We start from the raw sequence: 27463 nt of genomic DNA, 5'->3' as shown, positions 1-27463 counted from the left end.
AGGCCTTTCACATGGTAATGTGCCTTGCCCCTTTGGCACTAATGGTTTTGAAATAATAAATTTTTTGTCTGCTTTGAATATGTTTCATATTGTTTGATGTGGGGGTGTGATGAGATAAGGCCCCACTCACCGCTCATGGACTGACCTGTGTGAGGGAGTGTGGTTAAAGTGTCTACTCGCCTGAAAAACGAAAAATTGGTGATAGAGGGAAAGCATGAAAAACGTCAGATACCGTTAAAATGTAGAAGTACTATTCAACATGAATTCTTGGTTGTAAACAACAGACTCTGGAGATAAAAAGACAAGAACAATATATAGAGAGAGAAACATTGGCCAATTTTCTGCCTCTGTTTATGAGTTAGGTAAGGGTTAACACACACACACACACACACACACACACACACACACACGTCGTGCAGGGCACTGCACTCAGAAATGGCAGTTCTTGACAAATTCCATGTTTTCATGTATTAAGTATATCCTCTGGGTGTGCGGTAATTACCTCATGAAATTGGCCTCATAATACGCTAATTATCTTACATTTCTATAATTTTCCCATTATATTAGCTATTATATTTTCTTGACACACAGGTTCTTAATGGTATTTCATTTTAATCTTCCAACTTTGTGGACAGTTTCACAGTTGTTTAAATGCATACTTAATAGCTACATAGTTACCTAGCTTGATTTGCATCTTTGCTAACTGAGCGTTTTTTTTGTTTTGTTTTGTGTTTTCATTGCCCACCCCCATGTCTGCCTGCCCTGGCCCTATGATGACCGCCAACCCATCACGGCTGCCATTACCTCAGGTAAGAGAGAACTCTGTCATTACCATGGTTTAAGAGACTACTGCACGGTGTTGCCATATGGCAACATACCATTTCTTTGCAATTTCCTGGTATTTAAAAATAAACTTCAATACTGATTGGCTTTTACATAGAACCTGGGGCCTTAGTTTAACCAATTATGTGCTTGGGGGACATCACATGACATTTATTCCTTCCAAAGTCGTGCTTTTTCCCACACTGTTCCCATACTGAGGTCACCTGACGAAGAGCTGCTCAATCTACAATGATTTTGCCATTTTTTCGTCCATTTACAGCATTACAAAAAATACCGACAGATTCTGTGGGGCGTTATGACTTAATTTTATTAGAAAAATGTTTAAATTATGATAATATTGTCTTTTTATTCAAAAAATTAGGTGCGTTGCCAAATGGCAACATTGTGCAACAATGGAACAATATAGTCAGTGGAGCTAGACAGACACATAGATAGATAAATGGTGTAGGACTAGACAGATATGTTTACAGATATGCTTATATGCTTACAAATATGTTTATTCTTTTGTGTACCATGTCATAAGATAAATGGCACAAAGTGGTAGGCCACGTAAACTGACGGAGTGGGGTCAGTGGATGCTGAAGACCTGTGAAGAGGTCGCCAACTTTCTGCAGAGTCAATCACTACAGACATCCAAACTTCATGTGGCCTTCAGATTAGCTCAAGAACATTGCACAGAGAGCTTCATGGAATGGGTTTCCATGGACAAGCAGCTGCATCCAAGCCATGCATGTACAAGTGGAGGGAGATTATGGTGTGGGGTTGTTTTTGAGGAGCTGGGCTTGGCCCCTTAGTTCCAGTGAAAGGAACTCTGAATGCTTCAGCATACCAAGACATTTTGGACAATTCCATGCTCCCAACTTTGTGGGAACAGTTTGGAGCTGGCCCCTTCCTCTTCTAACATGACTGTGCACCAGTGCACAACGCAAGGTCCTTGGAGTAACGCAAAGACATGGATGGTAGAGTCTGGTGTGGATGAACTTGACTGGCCTGCCCATTACCCGATAGAACACCTTTGGGATGAATTAGAGCGGAAACTGAGAGCTAGGCCTTCTCATCCAACATCAGTATGTGACCTCACAAATACGCTTATAAAGAATGGTCAATATTCCCTATAAACACACTCCTAAACCTTGTGGACAGCCTTCCCAGAAGAGTTGAAGCTGTTCTAGATGCAACGGGTGGACCAACGTCATATTGAACCCTATGGATTAGGAATGAGATGTCACTTTTTATTACAAATTTCTCATTGATTAATCAATTGTAACATTTTCCAGTGAACAAAACTAATTATACTCATCTATGAAAGTTCTATGATCTGTATGATCTTGTTTCCATTGTTGCACAATGTTGCCATATGGCAACGTACCAAAACGTACCCCTTAAAAAATAAATATTTCTAAAAAAACTTTAAATATATAAATCTAAGTTCATTTTAAGTGATAAAAAACACTGTAAAAATTTTTTGCATGTTGGTGTAATAATGCGTGCAGTAGAGGGTTAAGAGAGCTAAATGGGTGTACTGGTAGTGGACATGTGTGGACCACTCAAAAGCAGGCTTGTCCTGCTCCAGGGCTGGGGACGTGTTAGTGGCTTTGCTACTGTTGGGCTTTGGACAGGAGTCCCAGAGGAGCTTCCCTGGTTTTGCCACAGAATAGGTTTGGTCCTTTTGAACCAGTTTGCACTCTCATTATCTCTGGCAGTCCCCCTTTCTCTCTCTCATGAGGTGGAGGTATTGCAGTGCTGCACAAGAAGTCTAAAGCTGCTTGGATCATCAGTGTAAAACCATGTGTGTGTGTGTGGGGGGGGGGGTGTCAATCAAGAAGGACTGCAAATGACTCACTAAAAGCCCTCTCATGGAAAATATCTTGTAACCAAAAAAAAAAGGTATACAAAACGTATCCATTTTGCTGTCCCAGCATTAAAGAGGTCTCATGTATGCCTAAATAGGAAGTGTCCTAGGGCCAGATCTTTGTAAGGAGCGCCTGCCTTCTGGCATTGGTTTGCTCCTAAATATAGGTTCCTGCTGCAAGTGTGCACTATCCCGTGTGCACTGTGCACTAGTGGAAGAGCCTCTGGGGATGTGAGCGAGCACTGGGCTGCCTGGTTCTATCTGGGGATGTTTAGGTGGAGGTTCAGGTGGAGGTCTTTCTGCTGTGGAGAAACTTTGGAGGTGGGGCTGCCTACTAGAAGAGCTGCTCCAAAAACCCATCAGTTGCACCTGAAGTTCTCCCTCCTTCTGGGTGACGGGGTTGGTTGGAGGGGATTGTGGTCTGTGTGGACGCCAGCAGGGGCGAGGAGCCGTGCGCAGAGTCCCAGGCAGATTAGGCTGTGAGCTGTAATCTCACTTCCTGTGCTGTGAAGGAAGGTTGGGGTTGGCGTGCACTACTGTGCTGTGGTTACTGCTGTGTAATCTCGCTCCATCTCTCCCTCTCCTCTCTGCAACCTACAGTCATCTTCTTAGTTTCTCTTCCCTCTCAGAGTTCATTTTTCCATTTGGTGTTGCTCCTGTTTTTCTATCAATCTCTCTCTGGCTCTCTCCCTTCCTCTCTCTCATGCAGAGGAGATATTGCAGTGCTGTTGTGTGCTGCAAAAGGAGGATAAAGCTGCTTGCATCATCAGTGTAAAACCGTGTGTGTGTGTGTGTGTGTGTGTGTGGGGGGGGTATGTTTGTGTTAGCAGGCACACAGCTCTCTGATTGCTTTCTGTAATTCCCTTTACTGCTGCTGTTGAAAGAACTGGCCCAGGACTCACCCAGGGCAGGAGCAGGTGGAACATCTGCCTTACCGTGTGTGAGCTTGGACGGGCCTGCATGTGTCTGCGGGGCTGCCTGCATGTGCACATATGGATCCACACATCTATCCGTTATGCATCCTTTCATTATGCTGTGGATGGGCTTGTCAGTCACTGTGGTCTGTGACTGATGAATGGTGCTTAGTCGTGCATGGCTCAGTGCTCACATCTGCCAGAGATGCACTGCATTAAACCCGGGACTGCACTGGCTGCGCAGGGCAATGCATTAAACCCAGGACTGCACTGGCTGCGCAGGGCAATGCATTAAACCCAGGACTGCACTGGCTGCGCAGGGCAATGCATTAAACCCAGGACTGCACTGGCTGCGCAGGGCAATGCATTAAACCCAGGACTGCACTGGCTGCGCAGGGCAATGCATTAAACCCGGGACTGCACTGGCTGCGCAGGGCAATGCATTAAACCCAGGACTGCACTGGCTGCGCAGGGCAATGCATTAAACCCAGGACTGCACTGGCTGCGCAGGGCAATGCATTAAACCCGGGACTGCACTGGCTGCGCAGGGCAATGCATTAAACCCGGGATTGGGCTCAATCTCTTCATCTCATGCAGGCCTAATATCAAACTTGTTCATATTCATGAGTAGTCTCCTCGGCCCGGGTGCCTGCGCGTTGCTGCCTCTGGTGGTGGAAGCCAGTATCGTGGGTTTATCGCCACACGCCCCGCTGGAGCCTCGCCACATCCTGGTGAAGGTACCGCGGCCGTAACACACACCAGCACGGCTTTGATAGGGATTCTTCTTTATCCGATATATCAGCCAGCATTAATATGCTGTCTTAAAGCCCTGTGGTCATGTGTCTCTGTGGGGACATTTGATGAAGAACTTCAGCATGGATCAGACAATCAAAGGGTCTTGGTTGTAACACCACATTTCAGATATTTATTTCTGTGTGCTGTTGTGTAGGCGGGAGGTGATCGGTGTGCGTCTGTGTTGCGGCTCCTGTCATGGTGGGGGAGGGGAAGCCCCTTGATCTGAAAACACTAAAGATTTTGGAAAGTGGATTTCATTTTTTTGGATGAATTCTCCCTGGACGCTGAGGCCTGTTTAGCAGGTCGTAGCTCCTCGGTGAAAGTCGTTCTCGCTGCAGTCCTGCAGTTCACAGCTTCTCAGGCGACAGAGTAGGTCGCGCTCAGACACGAGAGGCAGACCTCCGTCACATCAGTGACTTTAGCACTTCTCCTCCTGACGTGTCTCATCTTGGAACCTCTGCAGGATGCCGGAGTGCAGGAGCGATGCCTCCCGTTTATCTGACACACGCCGGCGCTCCGAATCCCGACGAGGGTGGAGGCGCTGCTCCAGAATAGCGCACGCACGTCCTGCATAACATCGTTAATAATCTCCCTGCGTGGTGATACGGTGCTCAGTGCCATTGGATTTACATACCGAGAGGCTCTCTCTCTCTCTCTCTCTCTCTCACTGGACGGGACGTGCCCCACCTCCCCCGAGACGAGCGCTGCGCTCGCCTTCATAAAGACCCTCCGGATTAATGAAGACGTGCGCAGGAGAGCGACCTCGCCGGTTCTGATCGGAGTACGCTCCGCTGATGGCATCACAGCGCTGGCAAACAAAACAAGCGTGTTAGAGCAGGACACTCGGCAGACGCACACACGGGCGTCTGGAAGCAGCCCTGGCTTCCCTTCCGTGCACTTCTCTCTATTCATTATCTCTCTGATTAATCATTCATAGCTCTCTCCTTCTCCCTTCTAAATGCTGAATTCTCTCTATTATTATTTGAGAGATTCCTCATCTTGTCCCTGAGCATACTAGCCAACACTGATGGAATGCTGTATTCACTTGAAGTGATGATTATTTATTTATTAATTAATTTTTTGGGTGGGGGAATGTGTGTACTTATATTCAAACTGGATAATTACTCCTCAGGTCCTGTTCTGGGAGACAGACAGACATGAGAATGAAACACCCTTGACATAGAGACGCTGCTCCTAGCTCCCACACACTCTTCTCCAGGATGGCTGGCCTTGTTGGGACGGTAACGCAGGCAGAAATGGAGGGTCGAGGGGGGGTTTAAGGAACCTGTGTGTGTGTGTGTGTGTGTGTGTGCGCGTGTGTGTGTGTGTTGTCTGGGGAAGCACGGCAGTCCTAAAATGAACCACTGCTCTCCTGGGTGTGTTCATCCACCCCAGCACTGGCCAACTCAGCAATGAGCTGTACTTGCTTTGCCCAACTCACTCCCCTAGGCATAATGGTGTGTGTGTGTGTGTGTGTGTGTATCAGATCTTTCTTACGACAGAGCTGACCCCAGGAGTTCTGGATCAGAGCTGACCCCAGGAGTTCTGGATCAGAGCTGACCCCAGGAGTTCTGGATCAGAGTTGACCCCACAGTGTTCTGGATCAGAGTTGACCCCACAGTGTTCTGGATCAGAGCGGACCCCACAGTGTTCTGGATCAGAGCGGACCCCACAGTGTTCTGGATCAGAGCGGACCCCACAGTGTTCTGGATCAGAGCTGACCCCACACCCACAGAGTTCTGGATCAGAGCTGACCCCACAGAGTTCTGGATCAGAGCTGACCCCACAGAGTTCTGGATCAGAGCTGACCCCCACAGAGTTCTGGATCAGAGTTGACCCCCACAGAGTTCTGGATCAGAGTTGACCCCCACAGAGTTCTGGATCAGAGTTGACCCCCACAGAGTTCTGGATCAGAGTTGACCCCCCCAGTGTTTTGGATCAGAGTTGACCCCCCCAGTGTTTTGGATCAGAGTTGACCCCCCCAGTGTTCTGGATCAGAGCTGACCCCCCCAGAGTTCTGGATCAGAGCTGACCCCACAGTGTTCTGGATCAGAGTTGAGACCCCCCAGAGTTTTGGTTCAGAGTTGAGACCCCCCAGAGTTTTGGATCAGAGTTGACCCCCCCAGAGTTTTGGATCAGAGTTGACCCCCCCAACTTGGTTTGCCTGTTGATGGTTTATTAAAGGATGGAAATCTCCATGCCAAGACACAAGAAGAATGTGACGGTCACTGCTGATGAAGTATCATTCAGTGAGTATGTGTGCTGTAGCGCCGGGAGATCAGACATCATCTGTGTACTATTGAGTCAGACTGAAAGCGTCCCCATTGAGCCAGCTAGTCCTCAGCATAGACCAGGAGCTGTTTTAAGTATCAAAGTGAAAACACGAGAACAGAAATGCGACTGAACTGTCATCTTTGATAAGACAATGAAATGTTAACACAAATAAGGATAATGCTGTTTGTACAGCGACATTCGTATTACATGCAGCTTACTGTAGGAATGCCACTCATCCAATGCGACGATTCTAGCTGAAACTCCGCCTTACGAGCACACACAACAGCCAATCACTGTCATTGCTAATATTTGTTAACCACTGCCCTGTGAAACATATGTGCTGGCGGAGTATTTGATGGTCTCCTCTGCCATGCTGGGGTTAGTGTGGACGGGTTCGTGTCCAGGCCTGGACACCCAGGTGCTCCTGGAAGTCTTGACCAGGTCTTCAGGTCTTGGTGTCCCACTGGAAGTAACAATTGTCAAGGCACTGCAGCATAAACCATGAACAATAGGCACTGATTTTCAGGCTTGCCCTTCTCCCTCTCTCTCCCTTTCTCTCTCTCCTTCTCTCTCCCTTTCTCTCTCTCCTTCTCTCTCCCCCCTCTCTTCCATCACTCTCCACCACTCTCCCCAAGTCTCTCCTCCTCCCCCCTCTCTCCCCATCTCCCCCCTCTCCCATCACTCTCCCCCTCTCTCCTCCATCTCTCCACCACTCTCCTCCATCTCTCCTACATTTTCCCCCCACTCTCCTCCATCTCTCCTCCATCTCTCCACCACTCTCTTCTTCTCTCCCCCTTTCTCCCCCACTCTCCTCCATCTCTCCTCTTCCCCCTCTCTTCCCCCACTCTCCTCCATCTCTTCTCCTCTCTTCCTCTCCCCCACTCTCCTCCATCTCCCTCCCCTCTCCCCCCCATCTCTCTTCCCCATCTCTCTCCATGTCCCTCCCCCTCTCTACTCCTCTCTCCCCCCATCTATCTCCCACTCTCTCTCCATCTACATCTGTCTGTTCAGTCCCCCAGAAAGACAAAGCCACCCACTGGCAGCGTGAGGACATAAGAACGTTCATGATGAATTGATGCAATCAAGGCGATTTTGCTTGGTGCCTCAACACTGCACATTAAAGCTGCTGTTGGCTTTCAGAGAGACTTCCTTTCTCCTTCCTCTCCATCTGCCCCACCAATCACCCTCATCTGCAGCCACTCTAGTGGACTCCCACCATAAACCTCACCATCACTGTTCACACAATGAGTGTACATCATTACAGACCAATCTTCTGCATACAGACTCGGTCCAGTCCTGCTGTAGGGTCACGCCACCTTTAGCCTGGCTGCGTTTTGCCCAAATGGGCAGTGGATGCCCACCTCCCTTCAGATGGCAGTTGTTTGGTTCCTCCCTGTGGGCGGAGTCTGGAGGAGAGAAGGACACGCCTCCCGCAGTGGAGCGCGACTCCAGCCCAACCTGAAAGGCTGCAGCAGTCTACACACTGCTTTGACTTTTTTAAACAAGCATTCCTCATCTGGTCTTAAAATATGCTAAAATCCTCCTTTCCAATGTTTGTTAATGATTCTCAATGAATAACAATGTGCAGGTGTCCTTTTGAGCTGAAGAGTTTGAAAAGTTTTTGAATTGTGTGTGTGTGTGTGTGTGTGTGTGTGTGTGTGTGTGTGTGTGTGTGTGTGTGTGTGTGTGTGTGTGTGTACGGATGATCATGGGCCTTTTAATCTTAGGAGCTTTAGAAGTGATAATCCCATTGGCGAATCAGAGCTCCTCTTCATCTGGGACTTAAAATTGAACCTTCTGTTTTTTTTTTTAATTAACATCCAATCAGATAACAGGTACAGATTCAACAGTACATAAAACCAATATCCTTCCTTTTGTCGGTTTCACAATCCGAGAAACACGTTTTCAATTAAAAGGAGGAACTTGACTTCCTGACTCCGCACTGATGCGTTGTGAGGAAGCCATCAAGGAGCCTCCTGAGCAGAGCTGATGAGATCTCTGGACACCGTGTCCATCCCCGAGCCTGTCCTCATTAGAGTATAAATAGCACTATTGTCTTGCTTGATTAATTCCACTGTGTGGAAGGCGGAGGTGAAGCTTCCCTCGCTCCCTGTTCTCTGACCATCCGTATTGAGCAACTTGATGCTCGACTTGGTTATTCAGGAAATAAAAAGTAATGTAGTGGAGCTCCATTGGCAAGGTGGCCCAGGTAAATTTCTTCTGGTCTGCGTTGCCTCTGTGGTTTGTAGTAAGGCAAGTGAGTCTAATGTATCAAATCCCAGACGTAGACTGCTGCTGTAGAAGCCTAAATCCCAGAAATACCCAGAGTGCTCCTCTGCTCTGAGGCAGTAATCTTTTCAGTGTGCTTGGCAGAATGTGGGACTCTGGTGCAGTGTGTTGTGGGCTCGACTCCCTGGTGGGATGATCCGTTACACAAACAGGACATGAAACTGCATGGTTGGCTCAAAGCCGTCATGCACAGAAGCTTCCCCCTTCTATGCAGCAGTTCTCCAAATCGGGAGCGACATTCGTATTGTAGACATCTGAGAACGCAGGAGAAGGTTAGGTCATAATTGCTGGAAAGTCATTGGGTGGCAGCTTCAAGCCACGCCCACTTATTTGCATTTACATTTCAGCATTCGCTCTTATCTAGAGGGTTTACCATGCGGTGTATATTCCACATAGTGTGTGTTCCCTGGGAACCAAGCCCAAGGGCTTGGGTTGCTACCACGTTGCTCTACCTGCTCCTCCAGGTGAGCCCTGGAGTTTTTACTAGGAATAAGAAGGAACTTTGATCTGCCAAAGTCCAGCGTCCGTTCTACTGTACGTGTGTGTGCGCGCGCAAAGCTGCGGTCACACATCACCGCACACTCTAAATCTTACCCTTGCTCCTCTTCCTCTCGCCATGGCCCGCCGGACACACGTGGACCCCCTCCCCCACTGCCATATTCAAATCAGCCGCCATATTCGACTCATGAATTATTCAGGCGTCTGCAATTACACATTCCTTTTGCTGACACAGACTTGGAGGCATTAAACCCAGATCAGAGAGGTGTGGCGGCGGGGGCCCCGCTGTTCGTCTTTGGCTGTCCTGCCGTGTCCTGGCGTGAGCCCCAGGTGTCCTGCCTCTGTCTCGCAGGAGGACATCGTGCTCACATGGCAGTCCTCACTCCTCCCAGTGCCTGTCAGCCGGCGTGGACGGAGGGAGAGGCGCCTAACGTCTGCCTGGCAGGGCCTCATGTGGGGCACCGGAGTTTCAGCGTGTGCTGGCAGAGAGCTAGGCCTCAAAGCTCGGGAAGTTTCAAAAGAAACGGTGGCTTTTTAATGAGATGCTCTAAGGTGTGCAACCTGTGTTGCGACTGTGTGTACCTGTGTGTGATTGTGTGTGTGTGTGTGTGTGTGTGTGTGTGTGTGTGTGTGTGTGTGTGTGTGTGTGTGTGTGTGTGTGTGTGTTTGTATATACACGTGTGTGTATGTGTATGCATGTGTGCGTGTGTGTGTGTGTGTGTTCACATGGCCTCATTGATGTACTTGTACATCTGCACCCTGCTCCAGGTTTCCCACTCAACTCCCCCCAACAGAGGTGATCAAATTTGGAGGAGGTGCACAAATCCTTCTGAATGCCAATGAGATGTCACTGACACGCTCGCCTACGTGCGCAGACGGGCAAGTGTTGCGCGGTGAGGAGTCTAGCGCTCGCGCGTGACAAACTGCTCCACCTGCCGTCAGCTGGGCCACCTCCCCCCAGCGCCTCCTACCCAGAGAAACGCTTCGGCCCGCCCCCCCCCGGTGGAGCCCCCTGCAGGCGGGTGTGAGCACCTGCTGGAGAAGACAAGTCTCCTTTTTCTCTCTTGTTCCCTCTCATCCTCGCTCTCATTGTGTCTTTCTCACTCCCTCTTTCTCTGTCCACACTCGTCCCGACTTCTGATCTTTCTCACCGTCTCTCTAGAAGCCAGTGAAGAGATTTGGATTTATTAAGTCACACTCAAAAGTTTGAGTCCCCTGTAAAAGGCTGTGTTGGTGTGTTGGGAGTTTCTGAAAGTAGACAGAGCGAGTGTGTGTGTGTGTGTGTGTTTGTGTGTGTGTGTGTGTCTGCTTGAGTGTTTTGAGTTTGCCTGTGTATATGTGTGGGAGGTGTCCTGGTGGAAGAAGCAGACAGATGTTTGCTGATGTTCAGATTAGGTCAGAAGGCCCCAGTGCCTCTCTGGCATGGTTGTGTTGCCGCGGGTGACAGCAGCAGTGTAATTGAGTCAGTACATGACATGCTTCTGCCATCACTTCCCCTCTTATATCTATGGCAGCCTAATCGCCATGGTGATGTTATGCAACAGCACATTCCGCATCATCGTTTGGGCTGAGTGACGCGTGGCTGGAGGCTCTCCATGTTTGATGTTTCTCATCATTTTTTTTTTTGGTTTCAAGCATGTGTATCAGAATATCTCATGAGCCAGATTACTAGTCATTACTATTCATAAGTGCTAGCAAACGACACACACGATTTTCATCAGTATGTTGCCTTTCAAGCTAGAAACGTGTGGCGGTAGTTTAGAGACTCCGTGCCTTTTTGAAGTTGGGAGCGACGTCTCAACACGGTGTTATTTGGAGAATGCGGTTTGTCACGGCGCCTTTCCTAGGTGCTCGCGTGACGACTGAGGTGCGTCTTGCCATGACGCCATGTCTCTGAGGCACCGGGGGGCCTCATGGGGGGCCCACCCGGCCTCCAGAGCTTCACCGCTGCACCATGTGTTTGCGAAGGAAGCCGTAGCTGCTCCGGGCTTCAGAGTGTGAGCGCTTGTAATGCCTGGGATGTGGTGTCGACTTTGAGGGGGAGTTTTGGCTCCTCTGAGATCCAGCGTGCTTCTCCTGGCTTTATTGCTGTGCAGATGCAAAAGATAACATTTGATTTGAGGGAGGGAGGGAGAGAGAGCGAGAGAGAGCTGATGCCATAGTTGTAGATCTGGGTATAAAAAACAGTTGGGTGAAGCTCCACCATCAAAAGTGGAGGGAGTATTGAAGTAATTGGGTTTTTACAACAGATCGTGTTTTCTTGGTTGTCTTTTGTGCGGTGCTGCTGATGGTGTCGGGGGGTTTGGCTCCAGGGAGCAGCAGTGGGCCTGTGTGAGTGCCGCGCTGGACCGGCTGTCAGGAGTAAAGCCTGGGATTGGTTCAGCCTGACTTGCTGCCCGAGCGGGCCAGAGCCCTGCAGGCCGGGTGGACCCGTCCTCTTTGTGCACGCTTCATGCCTTCGTTCTTCCTGAAACGGTTTCTGCTTCAGTCAAACCCGACCTCAAGCTGTAGAGCTGCGCATGTGCGTGTGTTCGTGTGAGCATGTATGTGCATGCATGTATGTACACGTGTGTGTGTGTGTGTATGCACTTCTTGTTTACTGCCTGTTGGGTCAATGAGGGTGCCGAGACTTGAGGGTGCCGGGCCCGGCCAGCCTGGTTCCTCCCTTGTCTTGGCTGTCCTGTGCCGGGTCCTGAGCTTGGAGACTTACCACATGTAGCACGCTGCCCTTGGTGTGATGATTGAGAGCCTTTTTACTTAGTCAAACATGGCGGCCTTGACTAGATGAATTGAAAAAATGGAAAAAAGGTAGAGGAGGGTAAATTTTGAGGTATACTGTAGATCAGTAGCGAACCATGACCTTTAAACCTGGGCCCGCTACCACCCCTGATTTTTATTATTATTTTTTTTTTAAGATAACGTCTTAAGCAAAATAAGTTTCCAAACTTAAGGTTCACAGCTCTCGGAAGCGGAATATGTAAACAACGAGGACATCAAAGGGATGAATCGAAACTAGCTAGCGGTGGTGCTAACGACAGCTAGCGTCGCCACAGCGGGCGGAAATTATCATAGTTAAGCCCGCCCACTAAGAGAGAAGATATGATTGGTCAATTTTGCTGTCATTTGAAACTGGTATTGCACTGAATTATAACTGCCAGGCCCTCTGTAAACGAACAGCGGGCATCACAGTCCTGATAGGGGGAGACACAGGCTCACAGGCTTCCACTTAACCCCTCACCTTCCAACACAGATTGAATAGACACGGGTGAATATTTTATTTGCTTATATTTTTGTAATTGTTTAGATGTCGAATGTCAAACGGTAAGTAGATAAAATAAAATTGGATAATTATATATATATATAATGCTTTAAGAATATTTTAGGCCCTCTGAGAGGGCGTAGAGGGCCCTGACGGTTCCCCACTGCTGTAGATGCTTCTTTTTCCCAAACCAGGTCAGACTGAAGCACTCATCACTTAGTTTACCTGAGGAAGGAGTTCCAGCATGTATGTCCGAGCATTTTTTGCATCCTGGAAACAGGATCAGCAGGAGCTCGTCTTAGGAAGTGTGTTTGGCCGCTTCGCTGTGCATGGTGAGCTCAGAAACCTGGGCCCAGTGGTGGATGTGCTGTAGGGTGGAGCTGGTAACACGGTGCAGGTCAGTGGTGGATGTGCTGTAGGGTGGAGCTGGTAACACGGTGCAGGTCAGTGGTGGATGTGCTGTAGGGTGGAGCTGGTAACACGGTGCAGGTCAGTGGTGGATGTGTTGTAGGGTGGAGCTGGTAACACGGTGCAGGTCAGTGGTGGATGTGCTGTAAGGTGGAGCTGGTAACACGGTGCAGGTCAGTGGTGGATGTGCTGTAGGGTGGAGCTGGTAACACGGTGCAGGTCGGTGGTGGATGTGCTGTAGGGTGGAGCTGGTAACACGGTGCAGGTCAGTGGTGGATGTGTTGTAGGGTGGAGCTGGTAACACGGTGCAGGTCAGTGGTGGATGTGTTGTAGGGTGGAGCTGGTAACACGGTGCAGGTCAGTGGTGGATGTGCTGTAGGGTGGAGCTGGTAACACGGTGCAGGTCAGTGGTGGATGTGCTGTAGGGTGGAGCTGGTAACACGGTGCAGGTCAGTGGTGGATGTGCTGTAGGGTGGAGCTGGTAACACGGTGCAGGTCAGTGGTGGATGTGCTGTAGGGTGGAGCTGGTAACACGGTGCAGGTCAGTGGTGGATGTGTTGTAGGGTGGAGCTGGTAACACGGTGCAGGTCAGTGGTGGATGTGCTGTAAGGTGGAGCTGGTAACACGGTGCAGGTCAGTGGTGGATGTGCTGTAGGGTGGAGCTGGTAACACGGTGCAGGTCGGTGGTGGATGTGTTGTAGGGTGGAGCTGGTAACACGGTGCAGGTCAGTGGTGGATGTGCTGTAAGGTGGAGCTGGTAACACGGTGCAGGTCGGTGGTGGATGTGCTGTAGGGTGGAGCTGGTAACACGGTGCAGGTCGGTGGTGGATGTGCTGTAGGGTGGAGCTGGTAACACGGTGCAGGTCAGTGGTGGATGTGTTGTAGGGTGGAGCTGGTAACACGGTGCAGGTCAGTGGTGGATGTGCTGTAGGGTGGAGCTGGTAACACGGTGCAGGTCAGTGGTGGATGTGCTGTAGGGTGGAGCTGGTAACACGGTGCAGGTCAGTGGTGGATGTGCTGTAGGGTGGAGCTGGTAACACGGTGCAGGTCAGTGGTGGATGTGCTGTAGGGTGGAGCTGGTAACACGGTGCAGGTCAGTGGTGGATGTGCTGTAGGGTGGAGCTGGTAACACGGTGCAGGTCAGTGGTGGATGTGCTGTAGGGTGGAGCTGGTAACACGGTGCAGGTCAGTGGTGGATGTGCTGTAGGGTGGAGCTGGTAACACGGTGCAGGTCAGTGGTGGATGTGCTGTAGGGTGGAGCTGGTAACACGGTGCAGGTCAGTGGTGGATGTGCTGTAGGGTGGAGCTGGTAACACGGTGCAGGTCAGTGGTGGATGTGCTGTAGGGTGGAGCTGGTAACACGGTGCAGGTCAGTGGTGGATGTGCTGTAGGGTGGAGCTGGTAACACGGTGCAGGTCAGTGGTGGATGTGCTGTAGGGTGGAGCTGGTAACACGGTGCAGGTCAGTGGTGGATGTGCTGTAGGGTGGAGCTGGTAACACGGTGCAGGTCAGTGGTGGATGTGCTGTAGGGTGGAGCTGGTAACACGGTGCAGGTCAGTGGTGGATGTGCTGTAGGGTGGAGCTGGTAACACGGTGCAGGTCAGTGGTGGATGTGCTGTAGGGTGGAGCTGGTAACACGGTGCAGGTCAGTGGTGGATGTGCTGTAGGGTGGACAGTAAGGAAGCTTATCTGATGTTGAACGTTTTTCTTCTCCCTTGAGCTTTTTATTCCTTATTTTTCTGCATGGTTCTTTTCTGCCCTTTCTGACATTAGCTTTTTTGTTTGAATCCTTTGTGCACTGTGTACATTTTTAGTTAACTCATAAAATATACAGGAAACGTGGGTGTGTCAGCAGGAGTTCTTGTTTGGCCCACTTGTTTCACCAGGACCACTGGAGTCTGGACTCTCTGGACTGTCTGCACACAGAGATCAAGAGCAGGGTGGGTGGTCTGGCCACTGGCCCCTCCACATGTGGTCTGAGGGCCTGAGGCTCTATATTGGGGGGGGGGGGGGGGGGGGGGGCTGAATAAAAGCCCATACCACTAAATCAGGTGTGAAAAATATTCCATTTACTGTTTGCACTTAACAAAACAAAACTAATCACCACTGATAATTAGCATTTTTTTTTATAACTGATGTAATATGTAAATGTGATATAAATCAAACAGAAGGTTTAATATATTGGAAAATTATCCATTAAACTTATTGGATGAAATTCTAATATTAAACTGTAACAGTAAATTACAAGATAAGATGGTAAGATGCAGGTGCAGATACACAAGTGCATATCGTGTGCCTCCGGAATTATTTTATTTTGTACTTGTTTGTTTATTTTGGTATTATTTTATAGTCTTAAATAGGGACACTGATGTATCAGTGTTCAGTATCAGTACAGTGAGCCTGAAGGAATGTCCAGCGTTCATCATGCAAGAGTTTATACTGACCACCAGCACCACTCTGAAAACTACAGCATAGCCACAGATGTTTCCCAGGACCACAACTGGAAACGTCCTTTAGTGCGCTCCGTAGATCCCTGACCAACAGCTGCCTGCTTTTCCTGAGCAGCCGAACGTTTAGACCTGGGTGTTTTCCCTCATTACGGCATGTTTGTTTATTTATTTATGGTTTGAACTGACCTCTGATCATCTTCTGAATGTTAACGGCTCGGCCGTTCTAGCCTCCCACCTCACTCAACCCATTTCACCAAACCATTACTGTGTTTAATTATCTGTGGCTGGAGATGAATGTTTGCTCTGTCTTGTGCTCCCTCTCTCCCAACACCGCCCCCTCCCTCTATAAACATTACATTCTCCCTTCCTTCCTCATAAGAAAACCAAACAGAAATGTCCAAGCGTGTGTGTGTGTGTGTGTGTGTGTGTGTGTGTGTGTGTGTGTGTGTGTGTGTGTGTGTGTGTGTGTGTGTGTGAACTGCTGTTTTGCCGGGTTTGTTGTATTCTCTCGGCTTCATTATCCATACGAATGTCTCTTCATCTTCTATTGCTGTGAATTGCAGCACCTGTTTTACTGCCTGTCTCTCCTTTTTCTTCCCAATATGTGTGCATGTCTGAGGTAATTATAAGGATATGAAATATTCATTATCTGGGGTGGCGCAGGCGACGAGCTCTTCGCGAGCTGCTGATGTAAGTGGTATGGGTCCTGGCCTCCGAGCACCATGGCCGGCGGCTTCTGCTGGGGCTTCTGCGTCTTTTGAAAACGCTTGCTCGACGGTTGCTGCGGGAACGGGTGGCGCTCAGGATAAAGACCTCTGGCTGGGAAATGGGGCTGCGTAACATGCGCAGAAATGCTCGGTTGCCATTATATTTCAATGTTTTGTGAATGTGATATGCCTTTCAATATCAAACACACTGGTGAAGCGCTGATGTGAGGTTAAATATCTGCTGGCATTATGCTAACTAAAATGATGCCCTTGTTGAATCACGCTAGTGCCCTGATTTCTCCCATCCCTTTGAACACTCATCTGGTATGTCTGAGACATTCCTGGATGGTCACTGTGGAGACTAATGCAGTTTGTGATTTGTTATGGGGCTCTTTTGCATATTGTGGCCTTCTGTGATATTGCAAAGGCCAACACTGTGATAACGCAAACTGATTTATTGAGCAGCATTGTTGTTGGTGTTTTATGTGTGGAGGGTGTAGTCTTGTTGTGGGCTCTGCTAGCACACTGGCTTTAGCATGAACTCTGCAGAAAGGCCTGCCTGGCTGGCCTTGGAGAAACACGTGTGCCGACGCCACGTGTGCCGAGGATGTGCGTCACATGCCATTACGTGAAAATGTGCATGCTAGCCACAATCGTTTTCTTTATGTAAGTGTTGGATGACTGACTTCTTCTCTTCCCCCCCTCTCCTTTTCTCTCTCTTCAGGTCTGGTGAAGCTCGGTGTGCACTGTGTCACGTGTCAGAAAGTCGCCATAAAGATCGTCAACCGAGAGAAGCTCAGTGAATCTGTTTTAATGAAGGTAAGTTCTTTAACACCTACCACGTTCATGTGCACATAAAGGGACAATGACATGATGATTAGAGGTTTTGTGAGTATCTTTGTGAGTACTAGAATCAGCTTGATAATTAGATGAGTGTAATTCTCTGGCGGAGCAGAAAGTTCAGACTCTACAGTGTCTTAAACCTCCAGAGACCATGATGTTGACATTTAACAATAACAGAAATGTTACCCATGATTCATTGATATGTGGTCCGTAGGGTTGCCACCTAGGTCTGACAAATACGTAATTTGTTTAAGGGGGGGTGTAAAATGGACACGGCGAGAAAAAAAAGACAGGTTTAAAGTCTAAATAGTCATTTGAATTAACATAGTGAAAACCGGGACATTAAATGAATTTTGTTTTTGCCGGGACCGAATATTAAAAAGAAGGAAAACCGGGACAGCCCGGGAAAACCGGGACAGTCACATGAAAACCGGGACAGCCCTAGTGGTCCGTGTTATTAGATTAGTTCAGTCACTCTCTTTCCCTCCATTCCCTCTCACTCTCTCTCTGACTCCTATAATCTCTCTCACTTTTTTCTCTCACTCTCACTCTATCATTGCCTGTCCAAACCCCCCCCCCCCCCCTTTGTGGGTCCTGATATGGGCAATAAAAACATGAATTTAGGAACACAGGAGCGAAACGTCCAAATTCATTGCATTATTTATTGCCTGTAAAACGAGTGCCTTGTTGAAACTCACTCCATTATTAGCTCATCTGATAGAAGCAGCCTTGGGAATGTGTGGAGGGAATTTGAGGACGCACTAACCTGATTAAGGATAATTGTCTTCCATGGGAGACACATAAAATGATGAGTTTCTTCCTATTATTTGGTAATAAAGAGACATAATTAGCCATCCAGAGGTTTGTGGACTGTTTTCTTTTTTGGGTTTGTTGTTTTCGGTGGGGGGCTGTTTTCACCAGCCATTCCTGCACAGGAACCATAGTAGCTTGTCTCCTCTCCTTAAAAGGCCAGGAAATACAATGTGCCAGGCGCTAAAACATGCCACATATTAGTGTTTCTGTCTGAGCTGACTGCTCGTGCAGAGAAGTGCATCCTGTGGACCTGCTCTTCCCTGAAGGGCTTGAAGTGGCTCACTGCTCTGTCCTTTGTCATTTACACTGTACTCTTTCAGAAAGGCTAAGCCAGGAGGTTTCACAGAAGGCTGTACATGCTGTGTTAATTGTGATTGACTATGGTACAGTCTTGTATGACTTTATTCTTTTTAGACGCCCTATCTTAACTGTAGCTTTGCAACTGGCACCCTGCTGCTGTAATTATGACCACCGCTGCATTAATGTTCCTGTAGCTGCGTACATTGGCACTGATTGTTAGTCTGGTCTCATCAGCTTTGCTTTGAACACTAACTAAAAGACACAAGGGAATTTGTCTCTTGGCTCCAAAACGATCACACTGACATTTTTTATGCATCAGTTTCCATAACTGGAAATGAAGAAGCACGTCCGGCTGGATAGCGGACGCGTGAATGTGCTTCGAGGCGCACGTGGATCGTTTCCAGCCGGTCTTCTGATTTGAAGCTCGTTGATACGGGATTGTGTGCAGCCTAATTAGTGCGGGCCGCGGAGGCCGTGTGATACGGTTAAGGCGGTTCATGTAAACGTCTCCGCGCTGCTAAGCCCTTCCTACCTGAGGGAGCTCCTGCACTGGAGACCTGCTGCCACTGGCTTAAGCCACTCTGCGTCATGTTCTTCTGTTAAATGAGGGCTCACGCAGAAAGTGCACGTGACCCCATCACGTGCCTGTGCTCAGCTTTGGAAAGTGGGATTAATCTGGGCGGTTCTTGGTGGGCCGCTGAAGCTTTGGGTAATCCTGGCAAATGACTGCCGGCTCGCCCCCTCCCGGGCATGGTGCCCCTGAAGGCCGTGCCCCCATGCTGCAGACTACCGCTTTGTTTTGCCGTTTTGTTTTGGACTTGCCAAGGCCCCTCCCCCATAGTGCTAATGAGCTCAACGTTGTCTCCTGGCCCTTCCCCCTGCACTGATGCTACACGCCCACGGACCAGCCATGTGTGCTGAAGGAACTTGAAGTAAAGTAAACTAGCACATTAGTAAACTAATTTTAACTAACTTTACTAAGAAATAATTAATCTCTAACCTAACTTGCCAATGAAACAAAATATTTCTATAATGGAGAATCCTCACCCTGTAGGTGTATAAAGGCTCAGTGACTGCATGTGACTGAATGTAGTTGGGTATATCTTGATGAAGATTAGTGTATCTTGATGAAGATTAGTGTATCTTGATGAAGGTTAGTGTATCTTGATGAAGGTTAGTGTATCAGGATGGAGATTATCTGCATGCAGATGTTGTATCTAGGTGTATGTGGTTGAAGATGGGTGAATATTGTTGTGATTATAAAATTTACAAAATTGTCGCTGACTGGATGGGGTGGAGTCACAGACTACACCTGCAGTAGTCAAAGTATTAACATATATTTATATTAACAATATATCAAGTATATATGTTATATGATATAATTAAAAGCCAAAAAACTGATTAACCGACATGGGCAAAATTGTTGGTTAGAGGTTCGGAATGTCGGTTTTGATGTGTTTTCGACTCCTTGCCCTATCTGAATGTAGAATATCTGGGTGTTCTACATGAAGATGGGTGTAGCTGGGTGGTGTTGTACATGAAGACGGGTGTAGCTGGGTGGTGTTCTACATGAAGACGGGTGTAGCTGGGTGGTGTTCTACATGAAGACGGGTGTAGCTGGGTGGTGTTCTACATGAAGATGGGTGTAGCTGGGTGGTGTTGTACACGAAGACGGGTGTAGCTGGGTGGTGGTGTACACGAAGATGGGTGTAGCTGGGTGTTGTACATGAAGATGGGTATTGCTGGGTGGTGTTCTACATGAAGATGGGTGTAGCTGGGTGGTTTTCTACATGAAGATGGGTGTAGCTGGGTGGTGGTGTACACAAAGATGGGTGTAGCTGGATGTTGTACATGAAGATGGGTATAGCTGGGTGTTGTACACGAAGACGGGTGTAGCTGGGTGTTGTACATGAAGACGGGTGTAGCTGGGTGTTGTACATGAAGATGGGTGTAGCTGGGTGTTGTACATGAAGACGGGTGTAGCTGGGTGTTGTACATGAAGATGGGTATAGCTGGATGTTGTACATGAAGATGGGTATAGCTGGGTGTTGTACACGAAGACGGGTGTAGCTGGGTGTTGTACATGAAGAAGGGTGTAGCTGGGTGTGAAAAGTTGAATGTCTGTTGTGCTGCTTCCTTGTGACGCCTCTTTCATGGTCTGCTCCACCCTCCTCCACCCCCAGCCTCCTCCTGAATGTCCCTCCTGTCTCGGCTGCGCCTGCAAATGTCACCTTATTAAATGCAGCTGTGGCCCCACCTGTGGGGGGCGTGGCCAACAAGACTGACGGGGTCGTGAGGTCACAGCAGGGGAGCAGGCGGCTGGCTGGGGAAACCAGTGTGGTGTGAAACCACCACACGTATAGTGAGTGTGGTAGATTGTACGGCTGGGCAGAATAGAACTGCTGGAGAAAAGATGAGAAAAGAGATGAGGTTTGGGTCACTCCGTGCTCTTTGACTCGAGTAGATGACCTGGACGATAGAGGTAAATGTGTTTTATTGAGCACATGTGAGAGGTTGAAAGTGTATCAGTGATTTATGGTGAAGTGTGTTTGTGTGTGTGTGCGTGTGCGTGTGTGCGTGCGTTTTCTGTCTCGCCCTGTCCTAATGAAGGGTATTAGGCAGAGACAGGTGAGTCAGAGGGTGTTCTGCTCATCTCCAGGTCTGTGTTTGGTGCCTGGTTCCTCTATGACCCAGGCCTGATTAATATTCATTATCCATGGTGTCTCATGGCTGCTTTGAAGACAGACAAGACAGCAGTGAACAGAGAGAAGGGGAGGGCAGGGGATTGAGAAATTGATAGTCCGTGAAAAGAATGAGACAGAAAGTCGAAAGCGTGTGTGTGTGTGTGTGTGTGTGTGTGTGTGTGTGTGTGTGTGTGTGTGTGTGTGTGTGTGTGTGTGTACTTACGTAAGTGTGAGTATTTTCAGATTTTAGAGCAAGACAATATTTTCTGGCATGTACTTACTATATATCTGATTTATTTAGAACAGTAGGGGAACGTTGCATATTCAGTTTTCTTTCTCTTTTTGTCCTATCACACTGTTAACATTCTGGCAGCTCCTGGCCAGAAGTGAATTAGATTTGTTTGAAGTAGATCATGCTACTCCCGATCCTTTTGCACACGTCTGACCCAGACTGCTCACAGTCTAAATCTGCATGAGCTTTGAACAGTCTAATCTACTGCACTGGGCATCATTCTGTTCCCTGGCCTCCCGTGATCCTGATGGCTGCACCAGTGACTTGGTGTTGGGGGGGGGGGGGGGGGGGGGCAGTTTAGCAGACGTTGGGCTGCTGGCAGAGTGGCTCTGGCTTCCAGTACAGTGGCGAGCTGAAGGGCTCCATCACAGTGTGGAGCAGTATGTGGGGAAGTGGGATTAGAACCCATCACAGTGTGGAGCAGTATGTGGGGAAGTGGGATTAGAACCCATCGTAGTGTGGAGCAGTATGTTGGAAAGTGGGATTAGAACCCATCACAGTGTGGAGCAGTATGTGGGGAAGTGGGATTAGAACCCATCACTGTGTGGAGCAGTATGTGGGGAAGTGGGATTAGAACCCATCGTAGTGTGGAGCAGTATGTTGGAAAGTGGGATTAGAACCCATTGCAGTGTGGAGCAGTATGTTGGAAAGTGGGATTAGAACCCATCGTAGTGTGGAGCAGTATGTGGGGAAGTGGGATTAGAACCCATTGCAGTGTGGAGCAGTATGTTGGAAAGTGGGATTAGAACCCATTGCAGTGTGGAGCAGTATGTTGGAAAGTGGGATTAGAACCCATCGTAGTGTGGAGCAGTATGTGGGGAAGTGGGATTAGAACCCATCGTAGTGTGGAGCAGTATGTAGGGAAGTGGGATTAGAACCCATCGTAGTGTGGAGCAGTATGTTGGAAAGTGGGATTAGAACCCATCACAGTGTGGAGCAGTATGTGGGGAAGTGGGATTAGAACCCATCGTAGTGTGGAGCAATATGTTGGAAAGTGGGATTAGAACCCATTGCAGTGTGGAGCAGTATGTGGGGAAGTGGGATTAGAACCCATTGCAGTGTGGAGCAGTATGTTGGAAAGTGGGATTAGAACCCATTGCAGTGTGGAGCAGTATGTTGGAAAGTGGGATTAGAACCCATCGTAGTGTGGAGCAGTATGTGGGGAAGTGGGATTAGAACCCATCGTAGTGTGGAGCAGTATGTAGGGAAGTGGGATTAGAACCCATCTCAGTGTGGAGCAGTATGTGGGGAAGTGGGATTAGAACCCATCTCAGTGTGGAGCGGAGTTGCTCAGCGATGCCGTGATCTCTGCAGGGACAGAGGACGTGGCCAGAGTGGGAAGATATTGCAACGAATGGTAGGAGGCTGCAGTTGGTGGGATTCTGGGGAATTTTACTAATGTATTAAGGTGCTGGGTGGAGGTGTGAGTCAACCAGCAGCTCCAAGGCTGTGGTACACAAAATATATGGAGCATGTTTAAAAGAGGGTGGGGGTGTCGTGATGCTGGGGGTGGGGAGTGGGGGTAACGGGGAAGGGGGGGGGGGGGGGGACGAAGGGAGCAGAAGAAGATAAATGTGGCAGGAAGAGAGAGAGATATACTGACAGGCACACAGAGAGACAAAGTGGCAGGCATGGAGTAAGAGTGAAAGTATTGAGAGAGAAAGTGAAGTGGTGGGGGTAGGAGGAACAGGAGGCATTCTCCAGCACCCCCATAATGTGCTGTGAACCCCCTTCTGCAGCCTGTGTGCTGTCACAGACTTCCTGTACACTTCCCTGCACAGAGGCGGACTGGGCCCGGCCGCCGCAGCGGAGGGGAAATGAGCTTGGGAACGGCCATCAAAGGCGCACGCACTGCGACAGAAAGAAATGTGTTTTGTCTCACTGTCAGCGCGTGTGCATGAGGAACGGATGGAGCACAACGCAGTGATTGAGAGTAACGGAGGACAACCGCACTGAAGAGGAGGAACCGGGAGCCGGAGAGGAGGGGCGTGGGGCGGGGGGAGAGGGGCAGTCGCAGGGAGAGAGGTGGTGTGGCAGCGGGGCGGACGAGGGGACCGACCGGGCGGGCGCTGCAGATGCCCCTAATCTGGTTAGCCTGTCAAAGAGGGGATGGCACAAACGTTCTTCTTGCCTTCATTTCGCTGCCTTGGCCGCTAAATGATTATAGATGGTTCATGCTTCTCCATCTGTGTTTTCCAGCCTGAGCGTCTCTCTCCTCTTCCCCCCCACAGCACACACACATATGATGAAATAATACCCTCGCCCACAGAGTGGCTCTCTACTTGCTAATCTGCATAGGTTCTTCTCCAAAATCATCTTCTCTCCTCCCCTCTCCTCCCCTCTCATCCCCTCTCCTCTCTTCCTCTCCCCTCATCCCCTGTCCTCTCCTCTCATCCCCTCCACTCTCCTCCCCATTTCTCTCATCCCCTCCTCTCCCCTCTCCTCCTCTCCCCTCCCCTCTCCTCCTCTCCCCTCCCCTCTCCTCCTCTCCCCTCTCCTCCCCTCTCCTCTCCTCATCTCATCATCTCATCAACACCTCTGCTATGTTTACCTGTATCTAGCTGTACCTGTTTTATTCTCTGTGCTGTAATGCTCTCAGGTTTGTCACAGCGAATAAAAGCCCCCTTTACCTCCACCTCATTTGCCTATTCAGAGCTCCTCCCACTCATAACTACAATGGCTGCTTTCACAAATTCCATTTTCTTCTACAGAATGTAGGCAGGCAGTGCTGCTTGTGCAACACAGCTGACATGTCTGCACTCACCAGAGGCTTCGCAAGACAAACACTAGGGCAGGACCTTCTCGCGCCTTGCGTACTGCACGCTAGCGTTTCTGAACCACTATGTGCTTTTTTTTGGCATCTAAATGGGTGTTTACTGTATTCTGTGTTTTGATAATTACTACTGCTTTGCTTATTTTTGCTTGTTAAATTCTGGATTTTTGTTAAGCTCTAATTTTAATTTATAATATACAGTATTTTCAAACAATGCTTCAGTTCTGGTAAAAGTAAAGATTTTTCAAACATTGTGGGCTCTGTTTGTTTGATCAGCTCCAGTACCTGTTCATGGACTTCTTGACTGGACTTAATCAATACAAGGGTCAAATGACCAGGGTTCCAGTCTAATGTTGTTTCCAGTTCTGTTCCAACTCCCCTATTCTCTTGACAGAGGTTGTATGAAGTATAGATTCCTACATTCTAAGCTAAATTGGGAATGGATTTTTGCCCACAGGACTTTTTGCCAAACTAAATCCCATGGTCTAGTGGGCTTTCTGGAATTTTGAACACTGAAAATTTTTCAATAAATCAGAATTGCTCTGCAACTACCTTTTACTTTAGTGCACTGGATGGACTAATGCTTACTGTGTTCTTTAGAAAAGAGACATTTGGTTAGCTTGTTTCTCATATGGCATCCTTGTAAGGTGAACTTCTTTCTTCACTAGCATTAAGCTTCAGGTTCTCCTCCTGTCTCTCTCCCTCTCGGCTCAGTCTTCCTGACTCTCTCTTCCTCTTTTCCTCCTTTACCCTCATTCCCTTTATCCTCTCCGACAGTAATGCTCTCTGTAAACCACTCCCCTGCATTTCTGTTGCTCTCTTTAACCCCATCAGAACACCCCCGTCACCCAGAGCGTGAGCACCACGTGGGGCAGCTTCACGGCGGGGCTGTCGCAGCACCAGAGAGATGAGACTCACTGCGTTCCTAAAATAGTCAAAACTGGGATTTCAGGGGAACTCCTGCAGGTCCTGGTGTGTTCGGATGGTGTGTTGTGATGTGTGTGCTTTCGCTGCTGTGTAACTCCCACCTGGGTCTGTAGACATGCGGTGTGTTCCATATGTTAAGCAACAGCTCACGTCAGGCAGCCAGAAGACGCTGGTGGTGATGTCACTGGGTTCCAGTGCAGGGACGTTTCCACCGTCGGGAGCTGAACGTGTGCCGCGCTCCAGTTAGCCGGGTCGGTAGCGGTTCACGCTCTGGCCCTGCGGCTGTGAGTGAGGGACATCCTGCCCTCCAGCCCCGCCCCCATCCACCCCCCTGTGCCCTCCTGGGGCCACGCCCCCTCTTGCCTTTGCCCAATCCCCCTTCCTGTTCCCGGCGCATTCCAACGGCAGCTCTCTGGGCTTGGCGTGTGACAGGTGACGGGTCCCGGCGCGTTAGCTGTGTGCGCGCTGCTCCTGACTCTCATCAACACCCCAGCACGTGTGGCACGCCGCTACCTTCTGAATATGGATGCCGGGTCGGGCGGGGGGAGATAAGTGGGCCTGGCTCCCTGCAGGATGGGCCCCACTAATAGTTCAAACGTGCTTCGGCTGCCTGCGTGGAAGCAGTCAAGTGTCGGAATATTCCGAGAGGCCTTGTTGTCGGAGCAACAAGTGATCCTCCAGCGGAAATGTGGGGATGATGGGCGGTTACGTGGGGCTGGCTTCAAATGTGGAACGCTGTTTCAGACAGGGACGGGATGAGAGGGAGGAGACAGCCCAGATCATTTGGGAGGCCAGTGCACACCCGTTTTATAAGAACTGCTCTGCAAACCGAAATACGGGCCTGCTGGCTGTATTCTTCTTTTTCTTCTTCAGACCCATCCAAGGAGGATTCTAAACATATGAATGCAAACCCAAACTGACTTGGAAAGGAAAAAAGTATCAAATATATATTAAAATAAATAAATAAATAAAACTGACAGTGTAACATGAATAATTTCATGCTCTGCTCCTGCTTTTCATGCCAGTGAGACGTCAGCACTTGCTGGTTCATTATAACTCCAACTACAAATGGTGCTTGCCTGTGTTCTCTAGAGATTCATTACAGCCTTCATGAGTCTCCTAGCCTGCTCTCCAGCCACACCTGCTCCGATTGACCAGGTCCTGTTGTCCCCATCGATCATTTGGATACAGTAGCTCATTGAGTCGGCCATCGACTGAACTAGACATCACGCCTCCTGTTCAGGTCTTTAGAAAGGGAAGTGAATTTCACCCACACAGCCTTGACGAACGATGCGTCTATTTCCCCAATAGTGTGTGTTTTTGTAATCCATGTTTGTTTTGACGGTGTGTCTTAATACGGGTTGCTAAAGAGAAACAAGTGAGTCTGTTCTCAGGTGATATGGAAGCGGTCCATCTGAAGCCGGCTGGTGGGCTGGACCTGTGGTTACAGGGTCATCTGTCTTCACAGAGCTGCTCCCTCCATTGGCTTTTGCCACACCAGGTAGACCCATATAAAACCACTCAGCTGGTAGCCAAATATATTTTTTCTATACAGATAAAGGTCAGCAGCTATATTTGATATTTTCTTTAGATGTAGGCACAAAAATGGATGATACCAGATAAAAGAAAACACGATTGCAACAATATTTGGAACAATATTTACATTCATACCTCGGATGGCTTTGGCCAATCGATCTATCTGTAAAGTGCCTTGTTTTTTGGTAGAACTTCACAGAGGTGTTTGGTATGCAGTGCCAAGCATTTTACCTTAGCCATAGATATCACAGCCATTATTATCCAACATTCCTTTATGTACTATCCAGCATTCATACATAGCTGTTTTCATACTGGGATATTCATTTGATTCAATTTCTTTCATTTCTAAGTGCATTTCTTTCTACATTTAATATTTACTGTTCACCAAACATTGATTTGAAAATATTGGTTTGGGAGAAATCTTGGATCACATCATCTAGCCTCTGGCCAAGTCCACCTAAGCCTTCACTGGAAACCCCTCTGTATCGCTCGAACAGATGCCAACACAAGGTCACCCAGGGTTGACCTGTAGTGTCCCTGTGTGACTGAGATAAAGTATGCAACAGGAAGATGTAGTGCAGTAAAATAAATCCCCCACAGTGCCTCACCGTGCCTCGGAGGATATGAAGGAGACTTCAGCCTCACTCCATGACCCCTACACCCTCGATATCCTTAACCATTAGACATCATTATGGACAAGGTCATTTCCGTACATGTCCATAAACATGGAGTTATGTCTCTGTGCTGCCGTAACTCAGTCACATCTAGAGGACTAAGTGTCAGTGTGATGGCTTTGTCACTGCACGTCGGACTCTTCATTAGACAGGACCTGCTCTGAGGCAGATTGGCATGAGCAGGCCTGAGTCCTTGTGTAGATCGTGTGCACCGTGGTGATTGGCTGAGTTTAGGATTGGGGCGGGAGGTTCTGGCAGGCACATTCTGGTTCAGGCATGCACTCTCTGATCAATGCACATGTCTGAGCCATTGATTACCTCCCATAGTGTGG

General features: G+C 48.8%; 1 protein-coding gene across 5 annotated transcripts in view; it reads left to right on the top strand.

The window, feature by feature from the left end:
• Positions 1–27463, top strand: part of brsk2a (BR serine/threonine kinase 2a) — a 122968-nt gene that overhangs the window by 49878 nt on the left and 45627 nt on the right. For all 5 annotated transcript variants that reach the window (XM_077005717.1, XM_077005715.1, XM_077005714.1 and 2 more), the window contains exon 2: positions 17014–17108. In XM_077005717.1, the coding sequence (XP_076861832.1) occupies positions 17014–17108 (95 nt within the window). The remainder of the gene's footprint in view (positions 1–17013; positions 17109–27463) is intronic.

The sequence above is a fragment of the Brachyhypopomus gauderio genome, chromosome 5, assembly GCF_052324685.1.
Source record: "Brachyhypopomus gauderio isolate BG-103 chromosome 5, BGAUD_0.2, whole genome shotgun sequence".
In the NCBI taxonomy this organism is placed as follows: Eukaryota; Metazoa; Chordata; class Actinopteri; order Gymnotiformes; family Hypopomidae; genus Brachyhypopomus; species Brachyhypopomus gauderio.
This window is presented reverse-complemented; position numbering and strand designations above follow the sequence as displayed.